The sequence below is a fragment of the Miniopterus natalensis genome, chromosome 7 (assembly GCF_054644295.1).
Source record: "Miniopterus natalensis isolate mMinNat1 chromosome 7, mMinNat1.hap1, whole genome shotgun sequence".
NCBI lineage: Eukaryota > Metazoa > Chordata > Mammalia > Chiroptera > Miniopteridae > Miniopterus > Miniopterus natalensis.
The window spans coordinates 9,566,735-9,594,183 of record NC_142087.1 but is presented as its reverse complement, the minus strand read 5'-3'; the positions used below and the strand labels follow the sequence as shown (position 1 = coordinate 9,594,183).

General features: G+C 51.4%; 1 protein-coding gene across 1 annotated transcript; it reads left to right on the top strand.

Moving 5' to 3' along the window:
• The first annotated feature begins 5,768 nt into the window (after positions 1-5,768).
• On the top strand, positions 5,769-22,287 carry PPP1R16B (protein phosphatase 1 regulatory subunit 16B). Its single transcript, XM_016219294.2, has 9 exons — positions 5,769-5,993; positions 9,687-9,832; positions 13,828-13,931; positions 15,673-15,797; positions 17,285-17,410; positions 17,930-18,005; positions 18,686-18,815; positions 18,905-19,073; positions 21,778-22,287. Exons 1-9 carry the CDS (start codon positions 5,769-5,771, stop codon positions 22,285-22,287), a joined length of 1,611 nt encoding a protein of 536 aa, XP_016074780.2.
• Positions 22,288-27,449: the final 5,162 nt, after the last annotated feature.

Below are 27,449 nucleotides of genomic sequence, written 5' to 3'. Positions count from 1 at the left end.
TGGGGAAGAGCAAGGCCTGGCCCCCTGGCCTGGGCATCTGACTTTGAGGGAAGCCCAGGTCTTCCTTGCCCACCCTCCACCATGGGGGAGGACCATGGAGTGAACTGCTTCGGCTGTACCAGCCACTGCAGAAGCCACCATTAAGCTTGACTGAGTCCCCACTCCCAGCTCTGGGCGGCTACGCTTCCCTAGAAGCAGCTATTTCTGGCTATTTCTGCTCCAGGGAGGAGCAGTGGTGGGTGGAAAATTTGAAATTGCTCAGTGGGGTGGTTTTGAAGTACAGCGCACTAAGGACTCAGGACAACCTTGACGTGAGAGAATAAAAGGGCTGCTTTTAGAGGGCGCTGGTGCTCCAGGCATTGTCCAAGGAGCAGGCTGGGCCGCCTGCCACCCGACAGCACCCTAGGAGGGGGCGAGGGGAATGGTGGGCCTGAGAGCTGGTTTGACCAGGCTGCAGGTGCTGGACCCCGTGAAACGCTGGGCAAAGCAGACATGGGACCTGAGGAGGGGAGGAAATGGGGTCCGGGTGGTCAGGATTTTTCCACGGAGGACGTGCTGCCCAGTGGGTGGGTGCGGCAGCTGGAGGCAGGCCACCAGAGACCCTGGAAGCAGAGGTGGGCTGTAGCCTGCCTAGGATGGAGAAGCGGCAGGAAACAGACAGAGACGGGCTGGAGCTCAGGCTGCCCGGGCAGCCCCAGAGCTGCCACTCACCTGCCGTAACACCGCAGGCTAAGTGCTGACCTCGGCAGCCCCGTCTGCAAACGACACTGGACACTGACCAGGTGGTTGCGATGACTGTTAACGATTGGTGTCTTTATAACCATGCAAGGTCTAGAGCACTGAGCCAGGCAGTGCGCTTGGCCTTCCTTTAGCCTTGTGCCACCTCTGTGGCTCTCTTCACACTGACATCTGCATCTCATCCTGCGCTTCCCTTTGCTGCCATGTTCCTTCCCTTCCTTGGCTCAGATTCAGCCTTTGCAGGCAGCCGGGTCTGGGTTCAAATCCCAGCTTTGCCACTCTCAGCCTCTGGCCTTTGGGCAAGTCATTCACATGTTCAAACCCGAGCCTCAGATCTTCCCAAATTGGGGAATAATAGCAGGCAGTTAATTAATAATAGCCGGTGATTAACCCTCATAACTGGAGTAGGAGAACTAAGGGTTTGCTGGGTGTAAAGCGCCAGCACCGTGCCTGGCACACAGTTAGTGCTGGGTGGTAGAAAGAACAACCGAGTGCGCAGGGCCGGGGGAGTGAGGACTTGGATCCCGGGCCGGAGGAAGGCGACAGGTGCCCGGGCCTGGGAGTGGGGCCGAAGGACGCCTCGGGCCAGCTGCTGGGTCTGGCTGCATTGACGGTGCAGGCCTGGGGGGGGGTTATTTGCTGTTTCATTTGTGCACAAAATCCACTCTAGTTGCTTTTCAGCCCCCGAGTCACACTCCTTGTGGTGCCCCATATCCACAGGTCTACGCAGGTGTCCCCAAGAGGAGGACGGGTCCCCACTGTCCCATGGCCCCAGGAACAAGCAGCCCTGGGAGCCCTGGACCATTCTTCCCTTCAGCTCTTCCTTCCTTTGTTCATTCACACAATAGATATTTCTTTTAAAAAAAACTTTAAATGTTTATTTTTTAATAAAAATTGGAGATATTTAAGGTGTACAACATGATGTTTATATGTATGTACATGGTGAAGTGATTACTATAGTCAAGCCAATGAACATATCCACGTCCTCATATTGTTGCCTTTTTTTGAGATGCTGGTCAGAGAGAACAAAGTTTCAGTTACGCAGGACCAATAAGCACAGAGATCTAAGGTACAGCATGATGTCTATTAGTTAATAATAATACACTGAGTACTAGAGATTTGCTGAGAGAGTAAATTTCAGGTGCTCTCGCTACAATAGATATACTTTGTGTCTCTACCATGAGCCAGGCTCCATGGTGGGCACTAGTCACACCAGTCAATGAGACTGACATGTCCCTGCTCTCGTGAAGCCCAAAAAACTAAACAAATAACTATATAATTCTTCTATACTAACTAATCACCCTGTCATTACAAAGTGTGATAGGCGGCGCTATGAAGCAGAAATGCAGAAATGCAAGGTACTGTGGGAGAGAATAACTCGGGCCACTGGATTGAGATTGGGGTGATCAGGGAAGGCCTCTCAGAGGAGGTGACATTTTGGCTGGAATCTGAAGGATGAAGAGGAGATTGATGGCTTAAGAATGGGAAGAAAGTGTGTGTGTAAAGGCCTTGAAGAGCTCAGTTTTTGTTTTGTTTTGTAACTGAATCAGTGAGTAACTGGAGAGAGAGGTGGGATGACGGGAGGAGGAGGGGAGTGAGGAGAGGCGACATTATGGGGAGCTGGGTGGGTAAGGAAGTGAGATGGGAAGGGAGTGGGGCTTGGTGAGTGGGTACCCCACAAACATGACTGTGCAAGTCATGTGGCCAAGGCAGCAGCTCAGCTCCAGGGTGCCCCTGCAGGTGGAGATTGCCCAAGGACCACCTCCAGGGGCAGACACCTCTGTCTTGCTGCCCCCGTCCCCCCAAGGCAGGAGCAGGAACCACACTGGCTGCACTGACCAGCTCCAGGTCAGGCAGCCTGCTCCGTGGGCCAGAGAGGGGCAGGTTGCGAAGAAAACGCAAGCTTGTCAGCGGTGATTTCTCCAGGCCAAGGCAGCCACCATCAGCTTCCTGCCGAGATGGGCCTGTTCAGCCTCACTCGCTACAGCTGGAGACGGAGGGGAGCAGATGGCCCTGCTTGGCCCAGGTTCCTGCCAGATTGCCAGGGAGGTGTGGGCAGAGTGATGGGGTTGGTGCCAGGAGCAGGAATGCACAGGGGGAGGGCGGGAGCCACCTCTTCGCTGTCGTCGCCATGGGTTCTTGCCTATATGGGGTGGAGGGTGGAGACATCGGCTGTGGCCTCACTGTGCTCCTTGAGTCAGCAACTACTCACAGTCCCCTGGAGAGAGATGGCCTCTGTCTTACAAGCACATTGAGAGCTCTTGAGAAATGCAAGATGTCCGTGGTTATATTCCCAGCTCCCAGCACAGGGCGGGACCAGGCAGGAGCTCAGCGGTTGTGTTTTATGTTTGTTTCTAAAAGAAATGATAGTAGTAGCTCTCAGGTGTTGTCTTTGTTAATCCTCATAGCAGCCGAACAGAGGCGCTGTTGTGACCCCATTTTACAGATGGGGTCACTAAGGCACGGAGAGGAGGAATAACTCGCCTGAAGCCACAGCTGAACAAATGCGTGAGAACAGATGGGTCACTCCGACAAGCTGATGGCCACGCCTGGGGGTTGGGGCTTTGGGGGCAGGGGGCAGACCTGAGTGTGGACAGTGAGAGGGGGTGGTGACGAGCCGGCGGGCACAGCATGCCTCCTCTTTGTGTTCCCTGAGCCTCGGAGACCCGTTACCCTGCCAAGCCAGCTTCGTCCATTGTGTAAGGTGCTCAGAGAGCCAGAGATGAACCGGGAGAGGCAGGAAGACAGGCTTGCTGGGTCTGGCAGAGCAGGCTGCGCACTGCACAGCTCGGAGCAAGCCGCTCACAGGAGGATTGCATAATTCCCGGGAGTTATGCAAGGGTAGCCCTGTGGGCAGGACCCACCAGGCAGGACCTAGAAGACCGGGGTCTGCAGGCCTTTTCTGTAAGGGGCCAGAGAGTAAATATTTTAGACTGTGTGGGCCATAGGTCTCTGTTGCCACTCAACTCTGCTGTTCTGGGGTGAAAGCAGGCATAGGCGATACGTAAATGAGTGCGTGCAGATGTGTCCCAATAAAATTAAATACAGACTCAGGCTGCCTGCCAGGTTTGCTGCATGGGCCATTGTTTGACGGCCCCAGCGAAGGCCACAGAAGGATTCTGAACTTCATTCTAAGAGCAGTGTGGAGCCACAGGAGGGTTTTAAGCAGAGTGCAAGGAAGCAAATTTACGCTTAATATGGCCCTGAAAGATCTGCCTGTGCCCCACCCCCAGGGCAATGTTTCCTGTCCTGTTTCTGGATCCCTGAGCCCTTCTATCAGCAAGAAGAGGCTTGGCCTAGGACCCAAGGGCCTCTGATGCTTAAGAAGGAGAGGTCACTGCTGTCAATTCTCCAGCCACGCTCCTCCCCACGCCAGCTGCCAGCACAGGCCTGGCCGCTCAGCAGGGCTCCAGCAGTGCTGGTTCCTACTCCTGGCCTCAGGGGCGGAGTGGGGCAGCCCTGTACTCACCAGCCTGGGCTTTGAAATCAGAGGGTTTGGTTTCCTCCCTTTGGCCCCGTGTGACTGTGAGCTGCGCTTCCCTGACCCTCTGCCTCCTCCTCTTCTCCATAAGGGGAACGTTACAGGCATGAATCCGTGAAAGAGTGGCTCTGCATTGACCTGGTGCACAGGAAGGGCTCAGGAAGACGACACTGTTGATAGAAGAATCCTTTTTCTCCCTAAACCCCAGAGGCAGGAGAGCCTGGTCACGCCCTAGGTGGTGGGGTCTTTGCTCCAGGGAGCTGTGTCCAGAGCCAGGCTCTGAGCTAGAGCAGAAGTAGAACCACTGAGGGGACCTTGGTTCACAAGTAGTAAGGGCTCCTTAGAGATGGAGGGAGTAGTCCCACCTCTTGGGCTGAAAATAGCTGCCTGACGTTGGAGCAATTACATGTCTTGGGCTCCCACACAGCATGGAGAACACCCCAATAATTGCTGTGCACAGGCTGCTTTTGGCATCTGAACCTTAATTTCTCCTTCAAAGAGTGTCTCCTGGACAGGAAGCCTGGTCCACCGCCCACCCCCATTGCTCCGTGTGAATAGGACCTTCCTGGACAGGGACATATAGCTACCTCTACTCTCCAAAGGCCATTGCCAGGCCCAGGGTACCCTAACTGGCCCATGGATAGGCTGGGCCTTGGTGATCACTGGCTTTGCCATAATCTCCTCTCATGGCCCTTACGCTGGGACCAGCTACCAGGTCATCCACGACTCTGCAGGAGGGACCCATGGGCCATGCTGCTTATTACAAACAAGAGCCATCTGGGGTCAGCACCAGAAGGTGGCCTGCTTGGCTCAGAGATGGAGAGGCCGTGTCCTTGGACTGAGCAAGGGGGCTGCTGATTAGGTCAGGGCCCTGGAAGGGTTGTTTAGGACTTACTGTGTACCAGGCCTTAGGGAAAAGCAGTAAGTGCTGTCACTGTCCTGCCCTCTTGGGGCTTAGTGTCCTATGGCAGACAGAATCAAAGCCCATAATCACCCAGATAGTTATGTGACTGTAGTTGTGATAAGGCTACAAATGAGATACATAGGAGTGGTGGATGCATATAACAGGGGGAGTCTGAGCTGAGACCTAAAGGATGGAGTGAGGTGGGTGTGTGCATGTGTGTGTGTCCATGTGCGCGCCTGCACGTGCTAAAAAATGGATGCACGGATGACAGTGGGTGGATGGGTGGTGGATGGGTAGATGAATGGACGGATGCTTGAGTCTTCCAGGCAGTGGGAACAGGCTATGCAAAATCTCAGAGGCCAGAGGACGTCTGGTGACCCTGTAGCTGACAAAAGACCATTGTGGAAGGTGTTTGGAATTTAAGAAATGAGACTGGAGAGGTGGGTAGGTAGGAGCACTGTGTACAACTGAGCAGGCTGAGCACTGCACTGCTCCAGGGGTGCCAGTCTTGCGGACCACGGTGTGAGTGGTGCCTGCTGGCACTGTGCAGGATGGAGGCCTGCAGGCAGGGATAAACTCATAATAAGGGTTTTCAACTTTATTCCTAGAGCCATGAGGAGCCATGGAAGGGCTTTGCAGTTGGCGATGGGACTAATGTCCATTTATGATTCCTCAAGGCAGTATAAAAAAGCAAGAAACTTTGTGTCAGGACGTGGGGAGAGTGGGTCTTGCCTGGGGCCCCTGTGTACCTGCACACCCGGTGTGCGGTGGCCACTCACGCCTCTCCCCTCTCTTGCAGTTCGCTACTTTCTGAAGAATAAGGTCAGCCCTGATTTGTGCAACGAGGATGGGCTCACGGCCCTGCACCAGGTAAGGCCGGGCTGGCAGGGGTCCCCGTTCCCTGCTCCCCACCTGGACAGGTGCCCCATCTCCCTGCTTTTTCCTGCCCAGAACCCTCAGGGAGGAGGGAGGGAAGGGGAGCCGCGGCTGCCCCGTTTGAAAGGCTCTTGTCTGCTTGTGTGTGTCTGTTACAAACACGCCCACAGAGCCCCTGTGCACACTCACGCGGCTACACAGCCTCGGAGGACAGGCAGCCTTTGTCCACTGCATCCTCGCTTCCCAGCAAAGGGTTTGGCAAACAAAGCAAATTTGTTTGTAGCTTGACGGTTTATGAAGCACATTTGTTCACACCCACCACGGCATCCATCTACCCTGTTGACAAAGGTGATTGACAGAGGGGTTCTGTGACCTGCTTGAGGTCACATAGTCCTGAGCTATAGCCATGAAACATCCTTTCTAGGGAAGTGTGATGGGTTCGGCCCCCCTGGCTGGGGAGGGGCTGCCGCCGTCATCTCTTGCCTGGATGCTGCACCAGCCCGACTGGTCTCCAGCGTTTAGGTGGCCCTGCCGTGATTCGTTCTCCATGCAGCAGCCACACGGATGCTCAAGCTGAAAAACTACTGGTGTAACTCAAAGCGCTCTGGTGGCTTCCTGCAAGGCCCGGGAGGCCTGGCCCCTGATGAGCCCTCCGTGCTTCCTGGGTCCCTGAGCTCCAGCCAAGCGGCTTTTTGGTTCCTTGCACACCCTGTGCTGATCCCTGCCACACTTTCCCACGTGCACTGGCTATCCCCAGTAGACAAGAGCCCGAGAGCCATGCTGTTATATACATGTCCTTTTCTCCTGGCCACCCCTTTTATTTGTCATTTTAGCCACTAGTGTGATCTTTTGATGTTGGTCCCCCCTACCCGGGCTCTGAGCTGCACAAGGGCAGAGCCCATGTCTCTTGGTCATTGGTGTATCCCAGCATTTCCCCATGCTGGCATGCAGAAGGTGCTCCATATGTGCACGCCAACTTAATGGATGGACGCACTGAAGCCTTCCTGTGCCCTGGCCCAAGTTTCTGAGCAGGCGGGAGGCCAGGCTGCTGGAAGCCTGGGTTGCTGAGAACCTCTCCATCTCCCTGCAAGGGCAGGAAGAGGTGAGCAGACACTGGCCACTGCCCTGCCCCTAAGCCCCAGGGGCACGTCCCCACCCTCAGCCTTCAGCCCAGTGGCCTCCTGTGTGTCCTCTAGGCTTTTCCTCTTGTCCCTCCAGGGTGCCTCGCTTTCCTTATCTGTAAAAGGTTGTTATGAGGATTAAATGAATTCACATAAAACCCCGTGAGCATCACTTGATACGGGATGAATATTAAATATCATTATTATTAAAATGTGTCACAATGTTCATTTCTCTGTCAGGCCACTTCACTTATGTGAAGTGTGGGCTAATTCTCACAACAACCCTCTGAAATATTGCCCCCATTTCACAGCTCAGGAAACTGAGGCTGGGGCTCAGCGCTGTGTAACAGAATTGCCCATGGTGATGGGATGTGCTGTGTATCTGCAATGTCCGGTGTGGCAGCAGCAGCAGCGGCTATTGAGCCCTTGAAATGTTGTTCTGAGGATGAAACGAGGGAGAGCATGGCCAAGGGTTAGCGAGGTGCCTGGCCCTAGTAACTCCTCAAAAAAGCGACAGCTCTTATTGATGAGGTGGCGTGTTATGATTACTGCTGCTGCTGGGCTGTCATTATTGTTGTCATTTTTATTGTCACAATTGCTCCAGTGCAGCCAAGGAGCACATTAAGAAGAGCGTCCTGTGCCCATGAAGGAGTGTGCATTTGCTGCACTTGGCAACAGGGAGCCTTCACTTGGCAACTGAGAGCAACCCTCCTGGGTTAATGAGGAAACTCTCCCGTGGAGAATGTGTGGAAGGGGAGCCGCAGAGAGGTGGGGAGAGAGGAGAGGTGATGAAGCCTCGGCCGGGGCAGCAGGCATGGAGCATCTACACCCGGTGATAGATTGGACATGGGAAGCGAGGGGGTGCGGGGGTCATCCAACTGCGAGGTGTCATTTCCCACCTTGGGGAATGCAGAAGGGAAGGCCTGCACACTCCACATGCACCCCACCCCACTGCACCCTTGCAGCCAGCCCCCAGCCCAGCCCTTGCTCAGACCCGGTCTCCCAGGTGCAGGCTGCTTCAGCCCCCAGGCACCCCGGTCACAAGACTGCAATTCTGGGTGCACAGTCCTTGCCCCCTTCAACCTGAGGCTCCTTCCCCCATCCTCATATTTTCTGCAGCCCCTAAAGGTGGGATCTCTGGCCCTCCTATCCCCTGACCCTAGGTGCTGGGCAGCTGCACCTCATAGGAACCGGGGCTCCCCTGACTCATCTCAGGGGACAGCCGGGGCGCTCCAATCCTTTCCCCGCGGCCTCACTCCGGTTCCTCTGGCGCCCTCTGCGGGCCTTGTCGCGCCACTGCATGCTCCTCCCCACCACCTGAGGCAGCCTGGCCTCACTGGGTCACCTGTGCCCCGCTGTTGGGACAGATGCCTCCAGACCCAGCCATCCCCAAACTGACTGGCATCGAAAGAGAACCTGGGTCTCTGGCACCATCTGTGCAAATGACTGTTCCTCTCGCACGTGTTCTGGTGCTGAGCCCTGGCTCCACTGGGGTGGGGGTGGGGACTGTGGTGCTGCTCCATCCCCATTCCCACAGCCACCTGCGGCTATGGCTCCCACAGGGCCCCTCTCATTCTACCCGCACCCAGCCCCTTCTCCCCGTGCCTAGCCACTTCTGTAGGCCAGGCCACCACCATCTCTTAACTGGGCGATTTCCACATGCTCCTAACCGTCCCTCCTCTTGCCATCTATTCTCCACTTGCAACTAGAGGGGGGCTATAGAAAGACAAGTCTGGTTGTGCTGTACCCCCAAATAGAGCTCTGCAACGGCTCCCGCTGCGCTGAAGGCCAAGCCCTTCCTGGATGGGCAGTGCTGAGCTCAGTCATCTCCGACTTCTCCTGCAGCCTGTTTTCCTCCTCTGTCCTCGCCTCCCCTGCCCATTGCCCTGGCTGGAGGCCTTTCTGTCTCCTTGGAATCTCTTGCTCTCTATCCCTGGACTTAGGGGTTCCAATGACTAATGGCCCCTGAGCCTATCTAGGGGGCTGACCTTCCCTCTCAGGACACTCCCCCACCCCAGCCTTCACGCTGAGCTGGGTTCACTGCTTGGGGTTTCCTCAAGCTCCTGAGTCATAAATTCCTAAGTCAGAGGTTTCAAACTGATGGATCTAGGGCCACGCATTGGAGGCCACTGCTGGGAAGGGAACCCCCTTACTCCCCAGCTTCCCCCTCCCCCTGCAGCCCTGCTTGAATCTGTTGGTCTCTGAGTTAGTGGTCTCCATACATTCTCCTTTGAAGAAAGCCTTCTGGAATTAAAAAGGAGAGGTTTTAAGCTTCATTCAAAACTGTCTCATTCCACCAACACTTTTGAAGCTTTTTAGAGCTGACTTTATAAAAAATATTCTCTTTGTATTTTTATCCTATATATTACTAACTTACAAGGAAGCAGGCTCAGAAAGGCTAAGTGGCTTGCCCAAGATCACACAGCATATAAATACTGGAGCTGGATTCGATCTCAGGCAGTTTGGCTCTACTGTCCTTCTGGGGGCCTCTCGGGGGAACCGGGTGTGTCCCCTCCGGGGCCTGGGGCCTTGCTTGGAGCTGACCCTGCCTGTGTTCCCTTCACAGTGCTGCATCGACAACTTTGAGGAAATTGTCAAGCTGCTCCTTTCCCACGGTGCAAACGTGAATGCCAAGGACAATGAGCTGTGGACACCCCTGCACGCTGCCGCCACCTGCGGCCACATCAACCTGGTGAAAATCCTCGTTCAGTAGTACGTGCCTCTCTGTTCCCCAGGACAGCCTCCTCTCCGCCCCCCTTTTCCCCAAGTTCTTTATTTCCCCATCTCTTTCCTTCTCCCTCTTTTCTCTCTCTGCTCCTTCCTTCGGCTCTCGGTGCCTGGGACTCTCTCTCTCTCCCCGCATCCTGTTTTAACTCTGCCTCTTCCTCTCTCTGTTTCCACCTCTCCCCTCTTCCCTCAATTCCCCTTTTTCTCTCCATCTCCTCAAGGTTCACTATGTTGTGGCAAGTCAGGATTTCTTTCCTTTTTCAGGCTGAGTAATATTTCATTGCACATGTATAAACCGCATTTTGCTTCTCCATTCATCTGCTGATGGGCGCTTGGGTGGCTTCTGGGTTTTTCGCTGTTGTGGATTCTGCTGCTGGGAACATTCGAGACCCTGCTTTCAGTTCTTTCCAGCCTACACCCAGAAGTGGAATTGCTGGATCATAGGTAGTTCTATTTTTAGTTTTTTGAGAATCGCCATACTTTTTTTCCAGAGTAGCTGTACCCTTTTACATTCCCACCAACGGCGCACAAGGGTTCCAGTTTCTTCAGGTCCTCACCAACACTTTCTGTTGTTTTTTAATCATAGGCTAAGGGGTGTGAGGCGGCATCCCACTGCAGTTTTGATTTGCATTTCCCTAATGACTGGCGATGTTGAGCATCTTTTCATGTGCTCATTGGCCATTTGTATATCTTTGGAGAAATGTCTATTCAAGTCCTTTGCTGATTTTTGAATTGGATTGTTTTGTTGTTGTCGAATTTTAGTTCTCTGTATATTCTGGATATCAATCCCTTATCACATGCATGATTTGCAAATATTTCCTCCCGTTCTGTGGGTTGTCATTTTACTCTGTTAAGAGTGTCTTTTGAGATAGAAAATTTTTAAGGTTTCATGGAGGCCATTTTACCTATATTCTTCCTTTGTTACCTGTACCTTTAGTCTTATATCCAAGAAATCACGACCAAATCCAATGCCATGAAGCTTTTGCCCTATGCTTCTAAGAGCTTTATAGTTTTAGGTCTTACAATAAGATCTTCATCCATTTGTTTTGTTCATTTTTTAATATAGTATAAGGTAAGAGCTCAACTTCATTGTTTTGTATCATATCCAGTTTTTCCAGCATCATTTATTGAAAAGACTTTCCTTTCCCCAGTGAATGGTCTTGGTATCCTTGGTGAAAATCCTCACCTTACATATAGGTGAAGGGCTCTCTGTTCTTTTCCTTTGGCCTGTGGGCCTTTATGTCAGTGCCATACCATTCTGATTACTGCAGCTTTGCATTAGGTTTTGAAATCAGGAGGTGTCAGTGCACCATATTTGGTCTTCTTTTTCCAGGTAGTTCTGGCTCTTTGGAGTCCTTGAGAATTCAGGTAAAAAAACAATTATTGGGATTTTGATGGGCATTGCATTGAATCTGTAGATTGCTTTGGATAGTATTAACATCTTAACAATATTGAGTCTTCCAATTCATGTACATGAGATGTGTTTCCATTTATTTATTTATATCTTCTTAAATTTCTTTCAGCAACGCTTTGTAGTTTTCATTGTACAAGTCTTTCACCTTGTTGGTGAAGTTAATTCCTAAGTACTTTAATTTTTCTGGTGCTATTAGAAGTGAAATTATTTTTCTAATTTGCTTTGTAGATTGTTCAGTGTTAGTGTATAGAAATGCAACTTGTTTGTGTGTTGACTTTGTATCCTGCCACTTTGCTGAATTTATTCATTCTAACTTTTTGTGTGAAATCTTTAGGGTTTTCTACATATAAGATCATATCTGTGAATAAAGATAATTTTACATCTCTTCCAATTCAGATGCCTTTTATTATTTATTTATTTATTTATCCTTTATGCCTAACTTTTCTTTCTAGACCTTCCAGTATTATGTTGAGTAGAAGTGGCGAAAGCAGACATCCTTGCCTTGTTTCTGACCTTAGAGGAAAAGCTTTCACCATTAAGTTTGCTGTTTGCTGTGGGTTTTTTACATATGGCTTTTATTATGTTGATGTAGTTTCCTCCTATTCCTAATTTGTTGAGTGTTTTTATCATGAAAGGGTGCTGAATTTTGTCGAATGCTGATTCTGTGTCAATTGAGAAAATCATGTGGTTGGGTTTTACCCCCTTCATTCTGTCATGTGGTATATTAATTACATCAATCAACTTTCTTTTGTTGAACCATCCTTGCATTACAGGACTAAATCGCCTTTGGTCGCAGTGTATAATCCTTTTGATATGCTTCTGAAATTGGTTTGCTAGTATTTTGTTGAGAATTTTTGCATGTGTTCATGGGGTTATTGACCTGTGGTTTTCTTTTCTTGTAGTGCCTTTGGTGTCAGGGTATCATTCTCTTTATTAAAATATCTTTTTCTTTGCATGAGTGCATGAGTCTAAATTCTTCTCCTCCACTCTCTTTATGTGTTGTTCCCTATTCTGTTTTTCTTGCTATCCAAAAATCAAGCATACTTCCTTGTCCTTGCTCCCCCAGTCCTATCCACATGCTTTTCTTTGTGGCAGAACTTGCTTTGGGGGCTTCGGACAGCAGTGTCTTTCCCATGAACAAGACCATCTCTCTCTCTATTGCTCTGATGGTCTTTTATTGCCCTGAAATTCTAGGGTTCTATAATCACACAAAAAGGGCAACATTTAATTTCAAATATTTTCAGTTGAATTAATCTAATAATTGGTGGGCATTTGAGCTGGGCCAGGCCCTGTGGACTCAGAGATGCAAAAGTCTTAAGGAACCAGGCAGGAAATCAAGTGATTTCAGTATCAGAGCCAAGACAGAGTGAGACCAGTGGCTTGGAGCCCCAGGAGGCCAATGAGAGCATCTGAGAGCAGGGAGTCAGGAAGAGTGACCTTTTGCAGAGGTCTTGGCAGAGCCGCAGGGGCCCACTGGGTGGCTGCTGTGGGGATGGAGCTGATGGCACTGCTTCCCTAGCTCAGAGAGGCGGATTAGCTTGCCCAAGTGCACACAGGGTTTAGAGAGGTCACAGTGGAGGGTTGCTAGGCCGAAGGACTGGCTAGTGGGCCATGCTGCACCTCTGATGAGAATCTGGGTGTGGCTGAGTCTGCCTGGAGCATGAATTGGCCGTAGCCTGATCAGCGATGGGGTGAGAGGGCGTGGTGGCAGCCTGTGCAGTGGGTTCCCAATGCTGACCTGTACCAGAATCGTGTGGGGATGGGTTTAGAATACATAACCGGAGCCGCACCCCCAGAGACTGTGCTTCAGGAGGTCTGGAGTGGAGCCCAGGTAATTTAGTAGTTCCAGGTAATTCTGCTGAGTGGCATCCCAGCACCATGCGTGGGAACCACTGGCCCAAAAGACAGATTCTGCCAGGGAGCCCGGGCCCTGTCCTGTCCCTGTCCTGGTCAGCCTTGGAGGGGGAGGTGGGGAATAGCCAAGGATGTTTCTGCATGTGGGCAAAAATTGCAACAAAACATGGAGAAGTGAAAAAAGCTGGCACATGAGAGACACAGGTTTGATTCTTGACCCTCCCACATCCCAGCTGTGTGACCTTGGACAAATGACTGAACGGATCTGAGTCTTTGTTTCCCCTTGAGTGAGATGGGGCCAGCGATACCAGCCCGAGAGGACTGTTATGAGGATTTAATACCATGATGTGTGTACAGGGCTTGGCTCAAGCTTGACTCTAAGCAAATGCCTGACAACTGGTGCTGCTGTCGCTAATGTTATTTTTATTATTGTCACCAGGGAGGACTTTGACACCTGTCCTCAGGGGCCTGCCTGCTGGCTCACCAGAGAAGGAAACTGGGGGTCTGTTGGGACAATTCTTCTAGGATTTTGGCCTCTTTGCGTCTGGGGTTCCCAGGATCCTGAAGCCACTGTCCTTGCTGGGGCACATTTTGGCAGGGTTGTGGGTGCTGGGTGCACAGAGGGGTAGTGGATGAGAGGCCAGAGGGCAGAGGCAGCCAGACCAACCCTAGCCATACCCACCTGGCCCTCACCCTGGCCCTTTCTCTGCAGTGGGGCCGACTTGCTTGCTGTCAACTCTGATGGGAACATGCCGTATGACCTCTGTGAGGATGAGCCCACCCTGGATGTCATCGAGACGTGCATGGCCTACCAGGGTAAGAGTGTGGCACATGCCATAAAGTGGGCTCAGGGCAGTGTTGCCGTGAGCAGCTCTTAAATCAACTCGGGTGAACAGGTTAGCAAGCTAGTACCTGCCTGCCTCGTGCTCAGGGCTCAGGAAATAGGGTGGGTCCCCGTTATGATTACTGTTGTGTGATTAACAAGATGAGGACACGTGCTGTGCAGAAGGGAGGTATTGTTCTCCTCTGTGTCACCCACCCACGCAGGCAGCCTCAGCTGGCCTCCTCTCCTCTTCGTCAGCTGTGGCAATTCAATAAACATTCACAATAAAGATATATTCCCACTTGGGAAAATAATAAAAAGTCAGGAACGTTTGCTGGTGCCTGCCAGGCACCATGCTGGCTGCCAGGGGCCGGGATAAACAAGATGTGGGCTGTTCTCAGTCACAAAAGAGCTGCAGAAAGGAAACAAGTGTAGCAATCAGCAACCTCCCCCTCCCCCGCCCAGTACAAACTCTGAGGCTCCTCCTCGGAAAGGAATCTCAAGCCAGATCCTGGCCTGCAGCCCCGTCGGTCCAGGCCCTGCCCCTGTTTCTCCCCAGATCCCAGCACCCCCCCCCATCTGCTGTGTGCTTTCCCTGGCACCGGGGCTCTAACCGCTCATCTCCTGCAGAGGCTCCTACCAGTTTTTGTGCCCATCTTGTGAATCTATGGGCCCCTTCTCAGAATAATATTTTTAAATATGGTTATCAAAATCATAGGATTATAAAGGAAACCAACTATATTCAAATAAAGCTACCAAAATATTTTAAAATGTGTTACCTACAAACTTTATTAATTCATGAAACAATCAGATAATATGATATGAAAATACCTACAGTTTCTGTTGGCGAGAGCGGCACAGGTGCCACTCATTCTGTGGTTTTGCCTACGTCTAATGGAAGGAAATGCTCTGTTTCACTTGAAGGTTAAAAATAAACATGTGCATTTTTCGTCCTTTCCAGTTTACAGAGCTCCCCTGAATTCTACCCGAGACTGCTTGATCTAATGGACCTTTTTATAGAGCATGTCACTTTCTCACTAAATATCATCCATAGCTGCCAGTAACACTTAAACATTTCAGCTAGAGGTTCAGGCTTTCAAATGTCTTTCTGGGCCCCTCCACCTCAATTTATTCAACTCTCCATTTCAAAGTTATACAGGGTGGGGCAAAAGTAATTTTACAGTTCGTATGGAAAATAATACAATAATTAATAATCATACAAGAATAAACTGTGTTTTGTGTACTCACGACTGTAAACCTACTTTTGCCCACCCCTGTATATCCATTAATTCAGTCATTCCTGTAACAAAAATCTCACTGAGCCTTGTACCAGATGCTTCAAACGCAACTGTGCACGAGATGAAGGAAACTAACACACCCTGGTCAGATAGGGTGGTCAGGGGAGGGTGCCAGACCCAGAGGATGAGACGGAGCCAGCCATTTGATCAGTTTTCGCTGGGTATGTGGATGGTAGGATTTCCGGGTAGAAGAACAGCATGTTTAACAGTAACCGATATCATTACAGGGCCTACTGGGTCACTCCAGGCAAGAGTGGCCTTTGTCCTGTGGGCCAGCACACATTTATGCTCATTGGGCCTGGAACATAGTGATCTGTGGGCATATCTGTCTACCCCCTTAACTGGCAGACCCTGGGTAGCAGAAGCCTTGCCCTCCCTATCTGACTTTCCTTCTCTCCCCTCTTGGGGTGCTGACCAAATCCTCCCTCCCCAACAGGCATCACTCAAGAGAAAATCAACGAGATGCGGGCGGCTCCCGAGCAGCAGATGATTGCGGACATCCACTGTATGATCGCAGCGGGCCAGGACCTTGACTGGGTCGATGCCCAGGGTGCCACGCTGGTGAGGATAGGCGCCAAAACCAAGACCAGCTAGAGCTGAAGTGGGCTAGCACGTGGCGGAGGCTACACCTCTACAGTTGGGGCCTCTGTTTGTTCCTAGCCAGTCTTCTATTGGCTTCCTTGGGCTCTCACCTCTATCTCCCACCTTGGCTGAGCAATTGGTTTCTCTTTGCCTCGTCTCCTTCTCAATCCCTCTCCTATTCCCACGGTGCACTTTGTGATCACTTAAGGCTCTCTAAGAATGTTAATCACTTCCTGAGTGTTCATCATGTGCTAAGTATTTTATGTATTTTCTGGGAGATTGAACAAATGGGGCAATTAAGGTCTGCAAGGTGGCACCCATCATTGGAGGCCTTGAATGATGCCAGGTAGAAGAGCTGGGGCCTTAGCATGAATGAGGCTTTCCCTTATTGGATGTATTGGCTACGTAACAAACCACCCCAAAACTCAACCTCTTAAACCAACAAGAAATATTTATCATCTCACATAGTTTCTGTGGGTCAGGGAATTGGGAATAGTTTGGCCGGGTGGCTCTGGCTTGGGGTCTTTTATGAGGTTGTGGTGAAGATGTCAGCCAGGGCTGCTGTCATCTGAAGGCTTGACTGGGGCTGAAAGATCCATTCCAACGTGGCTGGCAAGTTAGTGCTGGCTCTTGGAAGGAGGTCTCAGTTTCTTGCTTCTTTGGGACCTCTCTTTAGCACTACTTGAATGTCTTCACATGATAGCTGCCTCCTCTAGAGTGATTGATCCAAGAGAGCCTAAGGTAAAAACAGCAATGCCTTTTATGACCGAGCCTCAGAAATCACATGCTGCCCTTCACAATATCCTGTTTGTTAGAAGCAAGTCACTCAATCTGGTCCACATTCAAGGGGAGAGAAATTAACCTCCATCCTTTAAAGGGAGATGTGTCAAAGAATTTGCAGACATATGTTTTTTTATTTTTTATTTTTTATTTTAAAAAATATATATTTTTATTGATTTCAGAGAGAGAAAGGGAGAGGGAGAGAGATCTAGAAACATCGGTGACGAGAGTCATTGACTGGCTGCCTCCTACACGCCCCCTGCTGGGGACTGAGCCTGCATAAGCCCTGACGAGGAATCGAACCAAGATCTCCTGGATCATAGGTCAACTCTCAACCGCTGAGCCATGCTGGCTGGGCTGCATATTTTAAAACCATCGTATTGGACTCCTGAGACCTCTTCCACAGGGCTCAGCATATAGTAGGAATTCAGTAAACACTGTTTCCTTAACCACAGGAGCTCCAAGACCAACCATAAGGGAGAAGAGCTCACCTCTCTGCCTTACCTTCTAGGTCCATATTGCAGATGTAATCATTCCCTGCAATGTGGCTGGTATTTCCACCTCATTCTGTTCTATTCTACTGGATCCAAGAATGATCTTAGACTTGGGTTAGGGAGAGTGCTATCCAACCTCCAAATGTGGGACTGGCCACCCCAAGGAATGCTCACATTTTTCCTTTCCTTCAGCTGCACATAGCTGGAGCCAATGGATACCTACGAGCAGCCGAACTCCTCCTGGACCATGGAGTGCGCGTGGATGTGAAGGACTGGGATGGCTGGGAGCCCCTGCACGCGGCTGCCTTCTGGGGACAGGTAGTTTTCACCCACAGGGCTGTGGGAGAGGCCAGAACAGGATCAACCTGCCCTTCTGTGGTCTAGTGGTTGGTTCAACACAAGACCCACTTAAGGCAGTGACTATAGCTAGTATATGAGCTGTGAAAAGACCTAGGGGGTTGGCAAAAACATTTGACAAGTTGTATTCTAACAGGATAACAATTAAATTTGCCAAATTAGAAAATCCCAGTGTTTCTGCTTTGAGTAGTTTCTCCATTTGTTTCCCAGATATAAAACCCTGATTGCAGTTTTTGCAGTCCCTCCCTAGATACCTGACAGCTCTAGAGTTACAGCTGACTCCTTTTTCTTCTGTCCCTTGGCCCAGGCATTCTGGAGGTGGTGTCAGTCCATTGCATCCCAGGAATCAGCCTTCCCTGGGAATCAGCTTTACCCCACCATTCTTTGGGTCACATCCTAAGAGGCCTTGGGCACTCCTTCCATCTCTTAGGCTTTCTGAGTCCTGGGTAGTGGGAACATGGGCTTCTTCCTGTGTTTCAGATGCAAATGGCAGAGCTATTGGTATCTCATGGAGCCAGTCTCAGTGCTAGGACATCTATGGATGAAATGCCAATAGGTAAGTCCAGCACACCACCTGCTACACACATAGGCTCTCATCAATTTTCTGACAGGTAGGTGGATACATGGATGAATATATGGTTGGATGGGTACTGGATTGATGTATAGATGGATATGTGGATGAATGAATAAATTAATGGATGATAGATTAATGGATAAATGGGCAGATGGATGGATAGATCATGTATGGATAGGTGGATGAATGCCTGGATAGAGTGTGAAGGATGGATGGATGGATGGGTGGATGGGTGGGTGGGTAGAGGACAGACGCATGGATGGATGACTGGTCATGGAAGAGGCAGACGGATGAGTGGAGGAATTAGGTGGGTTGCTGGGTGAGGAGATACAACTTTAGCACCCTGGAATACCTTCTTGCTTGGGCTACAGTGTACCTGCTTGTTTCTGTTGGTACTTCCTGTGTCAGTGGAGAGTTGATAAGTCCTATTGGAACCTATCAAAGGTGTCTGACTCCTTCAGTTGTAGCTGGGACCCTCAGGAGTTGTGACTGTCCGGAACCTGGGTTTCCTGTTATTTCCTCTAGGGATTGGGTTGTGGCCAGGAAATAAGGGTGGCGTTGTGTTCTCCCCTCCCTGCATGCCCCAGAGGGTGCTGGGAGTTTTCAGCTCCTCTGGTCTGGAGGGATCTCGGGGGCCACAGCACACTCCCCTGCCCTTTCAGACCTGTGCGAGGAAGAGGAGTTCAGGGTCCTGCTGCTGGAGCTGAAGCACAAGCACGACGTGATCATGAAGTCCCAGCTGAGGCACAAGTCGTCCTTGAGCCGGAGAACGTCCAGCGCAGGCAGCCGGGGGTGAGCCGGGGGCCGGGCAGCCGGGGGTCCCCATGCCCGCGCCCGCCTGTGGGCCTGGACGCAGCCTTCGGGCCCCCTCTCTCCTGCAGGAAGGTGGTGCGTCGAGCCAGCCTGTCGGACAGAACCAACCTGTACAGGAAGGAGTATGAGGGCGAGGCCATCCTGTGGCAGCAGCGGAGCGCGGCTGAGGACCAGCGGACCGCAGCCTACAACGGGGACGTCCGGGAGACCAGGACAGACCAGGAGAATAAGGACCCAGTGAGTGGCCCCATGCCCTGCCCCGGCGTCAGCCGCCGCCTGGGGAGGAGACCAGGGCCCCAGCCTGGTCTGGCCTCGTCATCTGAGCGCCTCCAGGGGGAGCTTAGCTGGGCAGGGCCCTCAAACCAGCTGGATCCAGTGTGATGGTGGCTGCTGTGGTTAACCAGGGGAGCCTAGGGTGTGTTGGAGTCAGAGCTGGGGGCTTTGGCATCCATTAGTTCTCATAATTGACAGGGGCGAGTGACCACCCTGCGCCTGCTCATACTCCAACAGGTCTAACCTGGGCTTCCCAGGAAAGAGATTCAGTAGGGCAGCCACCCTGGGAGCTAAGGACACTAAAACTCCCAGGGTGGGGGCCAGGGGATATAACAAGAGTTTGAGAACTGTGTTTATCAGAATGCATCTGATTAGGAGAAATTTTTTGAAAAACTGATAGGTACTGGTAGGACCTCTAAGCAGCCTGACCCAGTAATAGCCAATGGTCCCGGGTTTGAGACTGCTCTCCTAAGAGGATGCTCTGTTGGTGTCCTGGGGCTGCTGTAACAAACTACTGCAGACTTGGAGCTAAAGCAGCGGAAATTTATTTTCTCACAGTTCTGGAGGCTGAAAGTCTAAAATGCTGTGTGCCTCTCTCCCGGCTTCTGGTGGCTCGAGCATTCCTTGGCTTAGCTAGCATGACTCCAGACTCTGCCTGTCTTCACATGGTCTTCCTCCTCGTGTGTGTCTGTGCCTCTGTCTTCTCTTATTAGAAAGACACGGGCCATTGATTAGGGTCCACCCTAATCCAATAGAACCTCATCTTAAAGTAACTAATGCCACCTGTGAAGATCCTACTTTCAAATAAAGTCATGTTGAGAGGTGTGGGGTGGACATGAATTTGAGGGGACACTGTTCAACTCAGTACTGATACACTCGGGCCCATGCCTGGCTGTGCTGCTGAGTGGGGCAAAAGTTTGGGGCCAGAGCAGAACTGCTGGGGGCGAGGAGGGAGAGGCTGGCTGTCTGGGCCGTGGGCTGCCTTTTGGTTCCACCACCACACGATGAGCAGCTGAAAGCATTTCTAGAGAGTGTTGCTTTGGCGGGATGCAGGGTGATTAGTTGCCCAGCATGCGCACACATCTCCATGGGACCCTGCTTCCCCAGTGAATGGGGAGGTCACGTGCAGGCTGGTCTCACCAGCAGGAGTGGTGGTGCCTATTGAAGGGGATCCCCATCAAAGCTGGGGGGCTGGGGGTAGGCTGGGATGGAGAGGGCAACATGGAGGCCTTGTTCCATCTAGTCCCCAAGCTTGGGGGTTGGGGAGAAAAGAGTTGTAGACAGAAATCAAATCACATTTCAGATGCCTCCAGCTATGCTTTATTTATTTTTATTTGTGATTTATACATTTCTTGGAGATCCCTGGAATCCTAAGTCAGTACGTGGAGACTGTCTTCATTCTTAGCTGCAGAATATTCCAGTACAAGGACATGTCATAATTTCCCACCTGCCTAATTATGACTTTCAGGCTTTGCTCTCCTGGGGAGCATATCTGTGAAACAAAGTCCTGGAAATGGGCTTGCTGGTGCAAAGTATTCATTCTTCAAGTTTTTTTTGGATGACGTGATTATCGACCTCCAAAGAGGCTGTGGCAGTTTACATGCCTAGCTATCTTCCCACACCCTTCCAGCACTGAGTAACAACAAACTTTAGAAACACTTGTCAGTGTGATTGGTAAAACCTTCAGTGTCTTAATTTTTATGCTGTTAATCATTAGTGAGGTTGAATGTTTTTATTTTTTCCTGTGTTTAATGCTGTATTTTGCCGTGAGCTATATATTAGTGTCCTTTGTTGACTTTTTTCTTTTGTGCAGTAGAGCCTTTTTTAAATGAGCTTTTAAGAGCTCTTTATTTATTTGAGAGATTGTTCCCTTTTCTGTCATATATGTTGCAGATATCATTCCAGTTTTGTCATGCGTCTTTTGACTTTGTTTATGGCGATTTGCTAGTCTTTACATTTTCGTTACTGTCAAACGTATCCACCTTTTCATTGATAGTTTCTAGGCAGCTCCAGTTATGCAGGGACTTCTGGGTGTAAAGGAATCTCTGCTATTTGGAGTGGAGATGTGCTGGGAATACAGAGGGAGGATTGCAAGTAACCAAAAACCCAACTGAAGTCGACTCACACAAAAAAGGAATTTACAGGCTCATGTCACTGGAAAGTCTGGGCCCAGCTGGATCCAGGGCCTGAAAACACAGCATCGGGACGCATTCTCTGTCTCCTTCAGGCTTCCTTCACATCAGCCTCACTATCAAGCAGGCCCTTTGACATGGTGTCTCCCCAGCCCCCAACTTGTACCATTCTCACCACCAGCAATTTCTATAGAAACAGAACTTCTCTCTCCCAGTCATTCTAGCAGAAGTCCCAGGGTTGAGTTTCATCAAACCAGTTTCAGTCTAGAACCCACCGTTGAGCCAATTCCTGTAATGAATGTGTTGACTGTCCAGGCCTGGGGTCATGGTCCAGCCCTTGGAGCAAGGATGAGGGTTTTAGCTTTATTAAAATACATTGATTGGTGAGTTCCCCAGAGAAAACTGGGTGTCCTGTTACCCAGGTAGGGAAGATGGATGCAGGACAGGTCCCGACAGTAGTGCCCTCGGCAGGGGCGCAGGGGGGGAGTGGGCTCAGACCCCCCAGCCAGCTGGTAATGCTGTCCTTTCCCTCTCAGAACCCCCGGCTGGAGAAGCCCGTGCTGCTCTCCGAGTTCTCTACCAAGATCCCACGAAGCGAGATGGACATGCCCGTTGAGAACGGCCTGCGGGCTCCGGTCGGCGCCTACCAGTACGCACTGTCCAACGGGGACGCCTGGAACGTGTACGAGGCGCCCGACTACAGCATGGTCTACGGCAACCCCGGCGTGGCGGACGCCGCCCCGCCCTGGAGCGGCTACAAGGAACAGAGCCCCCAGACGCTTCTGGAGCTGAAGCGGCACCGGGCTGCGGCCAAGCTGCTCAGCCACCCCTTCCTGAGCACCCACCTGGGCAGTGGCATGGCCAGGACGGGCGAGAGCAGCAGCGAAGGCAAGGCCCCCTTGATCGGAGGCAGAACTTCACCGTACAGCAGCAATGGGACCTCGGTGTACTACACGGTCACCAGCGGAGATCCCCCCCTCTTGAAGTTCAAGGCCCCCATTGAGGAGATGGAAGAGAAGGTCCACGGCTGCTGCCGCATCTCCTAGTCTCCATGGGACAGAGGAGAGAGATGCTTTGGGGAGGGGTCCCTGGAATCCAGGCCGGCCCAGCAGCCCTGGCTGGGGAGCCTTCAGAGGGCAGCTGGGGGGAGGTGGGCTCTGCTTCCCAGAGGAACGCTGACCCCACCTCTCAGCCAGCTGCCCATAGCAACACCCCTTCCCACGGTCTGCTTCCTGCTGCATTGTCTGCCATCAGAAACAAGGCCGCCAGCGGCTTCCCAACTCACCCTGCTGTCTGGTTTGGGAGGAGGGCTGGGCCTCCAGTTCTGTTGTTGGTAAAGGCTTCTCTGGACCAATACTTGCATGTCTCACACACACACACACACACACACACACACACACACACACACACCTCATCAACTTGTGTATGGATGACAGCTGGGCTCATGGGAAGCAGGTGGGACAGAGAATTTGTGAGCTAGTCCCAAGAGGATTGAGGTTAAGACTCAGTTTGTCACCACTGCCAGTGTGGCGTTAGCAGGGGAGGGAGCCTGCTAAGCTGAGACCCATAGTCCTGCCCAGAGTCCTCTCGGGGTCTGGACCACCATCCACATCTGACAGGAGCAGGAAGCCCTCTGTGTCCAGAGGGAGCCATGAACCTACATGGGTGGGTGAAACGGACACAGGCCTGTTCCCCAGCCTTGCCTGTGCCAGGGAACAGCTGTGTGACCACCCAGGGGCCAAGGTGGAAAACCAGGCTATTCCATTCCTGGAATTTTCCAAATCACATTTTGTTCTTGGATGGAAACATCAAAAAGTGGAGCAGGCAACAAAAGGCAGCATTTCCAAAAGTGCATTTGATAAAAGAACTATGTAAGGCTGTAAAACTTGAGGCGGGAGGAAATTGAATTTGGCTGCTTTCATGGAGAATGCCATGATCACTAGGCCTTACTGACTTGTGTTGGAAAAATGAACTTAAGTGAGGAGCTTCAGTTGGAAGGGCTTTTCCAAGGAGAGGGTTGAGCTCATTTTGGCAGTTTCTCAGCCAGCCCTCCTCACTCTGAGCCACCAGAGGGAGCAGTGAGGGGCTGCTGCCCACCTCCCAGACTGAATGCTCAGGCCCCCAGGCCCCCGCTCTGCTTTTTCTGGAATGCTCAGTGAAACAAGTTGCCAGTTGGCCCTTGTGAGTTCCTGCCTGGGCCAGGAGCTCCCAGCCCGCTCCTGTTGGAGTGGTGACACCGCAGGGCTACAAATCCAAGGTGCCCATGGCCAACACCCCAAACTGCATTCAGAAGAGAGGTGGTGGGGCTGGAGTTGGGTCTCACTCCAGCCCTACAGTTTCATAGCCCCATTCTCCCTGATGCTGGGAGGTTGGTCACAAGCCTGCTCCCCACAGCCTTGCCCATGCCAGGAGCCAGCTGTGTGACCACCCATTCAATCACCTGAGGGGCAGGCCGCTCACCACCTCTCCACTGCATTCTCTCATGAGCCCCTTTGAAACTGTTGCCCGTGAGTTGGGCGCTATCCACTGACTCAGCCAAAACCCATTGGTGTAACTAACGAGCAGGTTTGTTCCCTGCTCTGTGAGCCTTTTATTTGTCCTAAAACTACCTCCTTAGAGCTCTGAAGGTGCCCCCTAGATCCTGATTCTGTGATTTAGGGGACAAATCTGGGTTCCCTTTAACCCTCTTCTTTCTGAGCCTATGAAAAATTCTCTCTAGGGGGCACTTGGGCAGGGGGCTGTGGCTGGAGAAGTTCCCTTTGTGCCACAGCCTTAGCAATGGGTCTGCCGTTTGTCATTCCCAGTCCCCACTGTGGCCCTCACACACTCCCCTAACCCAGAGAGGGAGCTGGCTTGCAGGGACCAGGCTGATGCTTTACCAGGAGTAGGGCCACTGGGCAGGAGAGCACAGGGCTCAGGAGAGTCGCTGTGCCCCTGGTGGCTCTTGGATGCAGGGAGGATCACAGCACCAGCCCAACCCTACCCCCCAACTCCAGGACATTCCAGCCTCGGGTGGAGGGGAGGTCAGGAGACTGCAGACAGGTGTGCGTGGTGCCTCCTATGTCCCTCGGGTCTGGGTGGGCTCTCCATCACCTCAGCCTACGGCTGGAGCAGGGCAGGGATGACCTAAAACACACATAACTTTGGCTTTAAAACAGTGTTCAGATCAGACTAACACTGAAATTCCTCTTGAGCCAACTTAAGCTACAAGTTGGGAGTGCCAAGGGAAGCCACACACTCCTCGGGGGAGAGCTGTGCAGGCTTTTGGATCGGCTTGCTCAGGGCCCAGGCATTTCTTGCCCACGCTAAGCCCTCTGGCCGTTCCCTCGTTCCCCTGGCTTCCTGCCTCCTGGGCTGTCCTCTCCGCCCAGAAGGCTGGGAATCCCGCTGATTCCCCAACAGGAGCCGGCTGAAGACTCTTGAGCACAAGCTCGTATTTTCAGTCAGAGATAAACCACTCCCTGTTGGGGCTTCAAGTACCTGGGGTACTTTTCCTGTAGGGTCTCTTGGGTGTTGAAGGACAGGCCGGGGTCAAGGTCATCCATTCATTCACGCATGTAGTTTATTGAGTAGTTGTGACATACCAGGCACTGTGTTGGGTTCTGGGGATAAAGGAGGAACAAGCTAGTGTGAGGAGGCTGCTCCTCATGGTTTTCATCTCTTGAGGATCATGGGTGTCAGCAGCAGCCCATTCCATTCATCTGAGATAGAGTGACTGCATCCTGGTCCAGCACCCCTTTGCTTTTCAGCTTCCAGCCCCCCGAGACTATGAATCCCTTTAGCCAGGAAGTAGCTGTCATGACCATCCCTATATGACATTTGCCACTAAATGCAGATGCTGCGTCTTGGGTTCCAGGCAGACACCATCCCAAGTCTATATGGACCTCCCAGGGTTCCTAGCTGCCTTCAGGCCAGGCTGTTTGAGGCACTGTATATATAATAGCAGTTTGAGGTTGGTGTCTAGAAGAGTAAGAAGTCTGGAATTTCCTGCCAAATGCATCTCAGGTTTTTAAACCCATGCCTCGTGCTGATTTTTACTATTTATTGTGAATAATGGGAGGAAAGGGACCTTCTCCTTCAACACTGAAGTCTTTCCTCATGAGCCTGTCTCTCTTCTGGGCAGGCGTGGATCAAGGAGCTGGGACAATCCTGGCGAGATTGACCAGATGCCCAGCTCCTGCTGAGCCCCAGGTCTGGTGGCAGTTCCTGGCAGATTGAAGGAGGCTACTTCCAAAGTAGGTGCCACATGGCTCCCTGTGAGCTCTGGCCCTTGCCCCCACCCTATGCCCCAGACAATTGAAAATTGTCACCAGGTGAGTTTCTGGCCAGTAACTCAGGGAAGCTGAATGAACCCTAGACCCAAGTCTACTAAAGACTTCAGGACGTAATTTTCCATCAAATATGCAGCATCGATGAAATTGCTCTGCACCGTTTTATCATCTTAAATGGGTTTAGAAAGTTGACAAGGGTATGCCCCCTGTCTTATCCCACCGCAGTTCGCTGGCTTTATAGTAACTTAAGACCATTTGGGTTATTGGTGTCAGATACCTTTTGATCTTGAGCTCTCTCTTCCACCTGCTTTCCCAGAGCAGGCTACTGGGGCACTTTCCAGAAGGTGCTCCTTACAAGATGCTCAGAAGGACTATATTTAACTCTTGCTATTGTAGCCTGGTGACAGCCTCCCCTCCCCCAGGGCACATAAAAGCAAAGGGTCATGTGGTCAGTGGGTCATGTGGGTAACTCCATAGAAGTGATCCCTTTGCCAGAAGCTATAGCCCTCTCCTCGATAGGAGTCTCTTGCTGGCCAGTTGGCCAGAGGACCTGCTTCCCATGGGCATGTAAGTGCCATAGTGCGAGGCCTGGCTCTGCGCACCCAGGAAAAGTCTGCAGACCCCCAGCCCTCCGCAATAATTCACCAGACCAGAAGCCACTGATGTACAGAGAACACTTAAGAAAAATGTATTTTATGTGAAAAAAAGTTAAAACTCTGTATACTCTATCAGCAGCTTTGTGTAAAATGGCAATCAAGAGAATCTAATATATTTAAAACTTTTTTAAAAAAAAATCCTTGCAGATCTTTGATATTGTATTGAAGTAACTTTCAGGTAGCTCCTCGCCATGCGGCCGTGGTGGACCCCGTGTCCAAGACCGTGGCCCAACCACATCCCAACGGGGCACACCCCTGGAGTTGCTTCCAGCTGCCAAGGCCTGTGACAGAATTTGCTGTTGAGTTTTTAATTAAGATTATTAAATTCCTTTTAATAACACCTTTTAGTGTGGCTGTGGTCATTGTTGTGAACTCTCTTGAACTATGCTGAGTTGAATTCACAAAGAGGTGAAGCCTGGGGTAGAAGGTGGGGAATCCCTGCCCCACACCACAGAAGACTCTCCCAGGAGGCCTCTAAAGCAGGGGGAGCTCTGAGGTCTCAGACATGGAACAGACGTCTTTCTAGACTGGGAGATGGTGAAATCTGGTGAGTTCAAGAAAAGGTGGATGATTGGGAATGGCCTTCACTCTGTCAGTGTTCCCTTTGGCACTGACATTGAGCACACTTTCAAAGGTGTGTCTGATGACATATTTATACGTCACAGGGCTGCCCCTCTGCTCTGCTCTGCTCTGCTCTTGGAGTGCACTGCTCTGTCCCATCCTTTCCCTTATAGAGCTTACAGAGGAGGTAAAATACTACATGCTACTTCACATCACAGCAACACAGCGGGTGAGGCCCTGGCTATTCTTACTTCTCCCTCAGGCAACAGAGGCGTTGGCAAGCCATGTGGTTGCACAGCCCCAGGCCATGGACCTTGTCTTTGTCATTCCCAGGCATTTGTCAGTATCTTGGAAGAATAGGGAAAGAGTGCTTTCTTGGACCCTTCTGAACACTGGATGCCAGACCAGGGACACATGGAAGGCCCTACACTTGGGCTTGAAAAACTTCACAAACAGGCTGAGCTGGGGAGAGCACGGGAAGAAGAGAGGTGTCTGCAGCAGAGGGCATTCATCCCTTTAAAAAGTTTATTGGTTTCTCAGTGATAGCGGTAACCTCTCACACTTAGGACATACTTTACGGTTGTATAGATGCGCTTGCGCTCTCATTTACACGCAGAAAATGAGGCCTGAAAAGGACTACTGGCTTTAGCGCTGTGGAGCTCGTGATGACCTTGGCCGGAGGTTTTGGTAGAGCAAAGGAGGCATAGGCTTGGCTGGGCA

Coding starts and splice junctions, on each gene's coding strand:
- PPP1R16B (XM_016219294.2), top strand. CDS start 5,769: ATGGGACTAATGTCCATTTATGATTCCTCAAGGCAGTATAAAAAAGCA. Junction 9,833..13,827: donor GTGAAAATCCTCGTTCAGTA/GTACGTGCCTCT, acceptor CTTTCTCTGCAG/TGGGGCCGACTTGCTTGCTG. Junction 19,074..21,777: donor ACCAGGAGAATAAGGACCCA/GTGAGTGGCCCC, acceptor TTTCCCTCTCAG/AACCCCCGGCTGGAGAAGCC.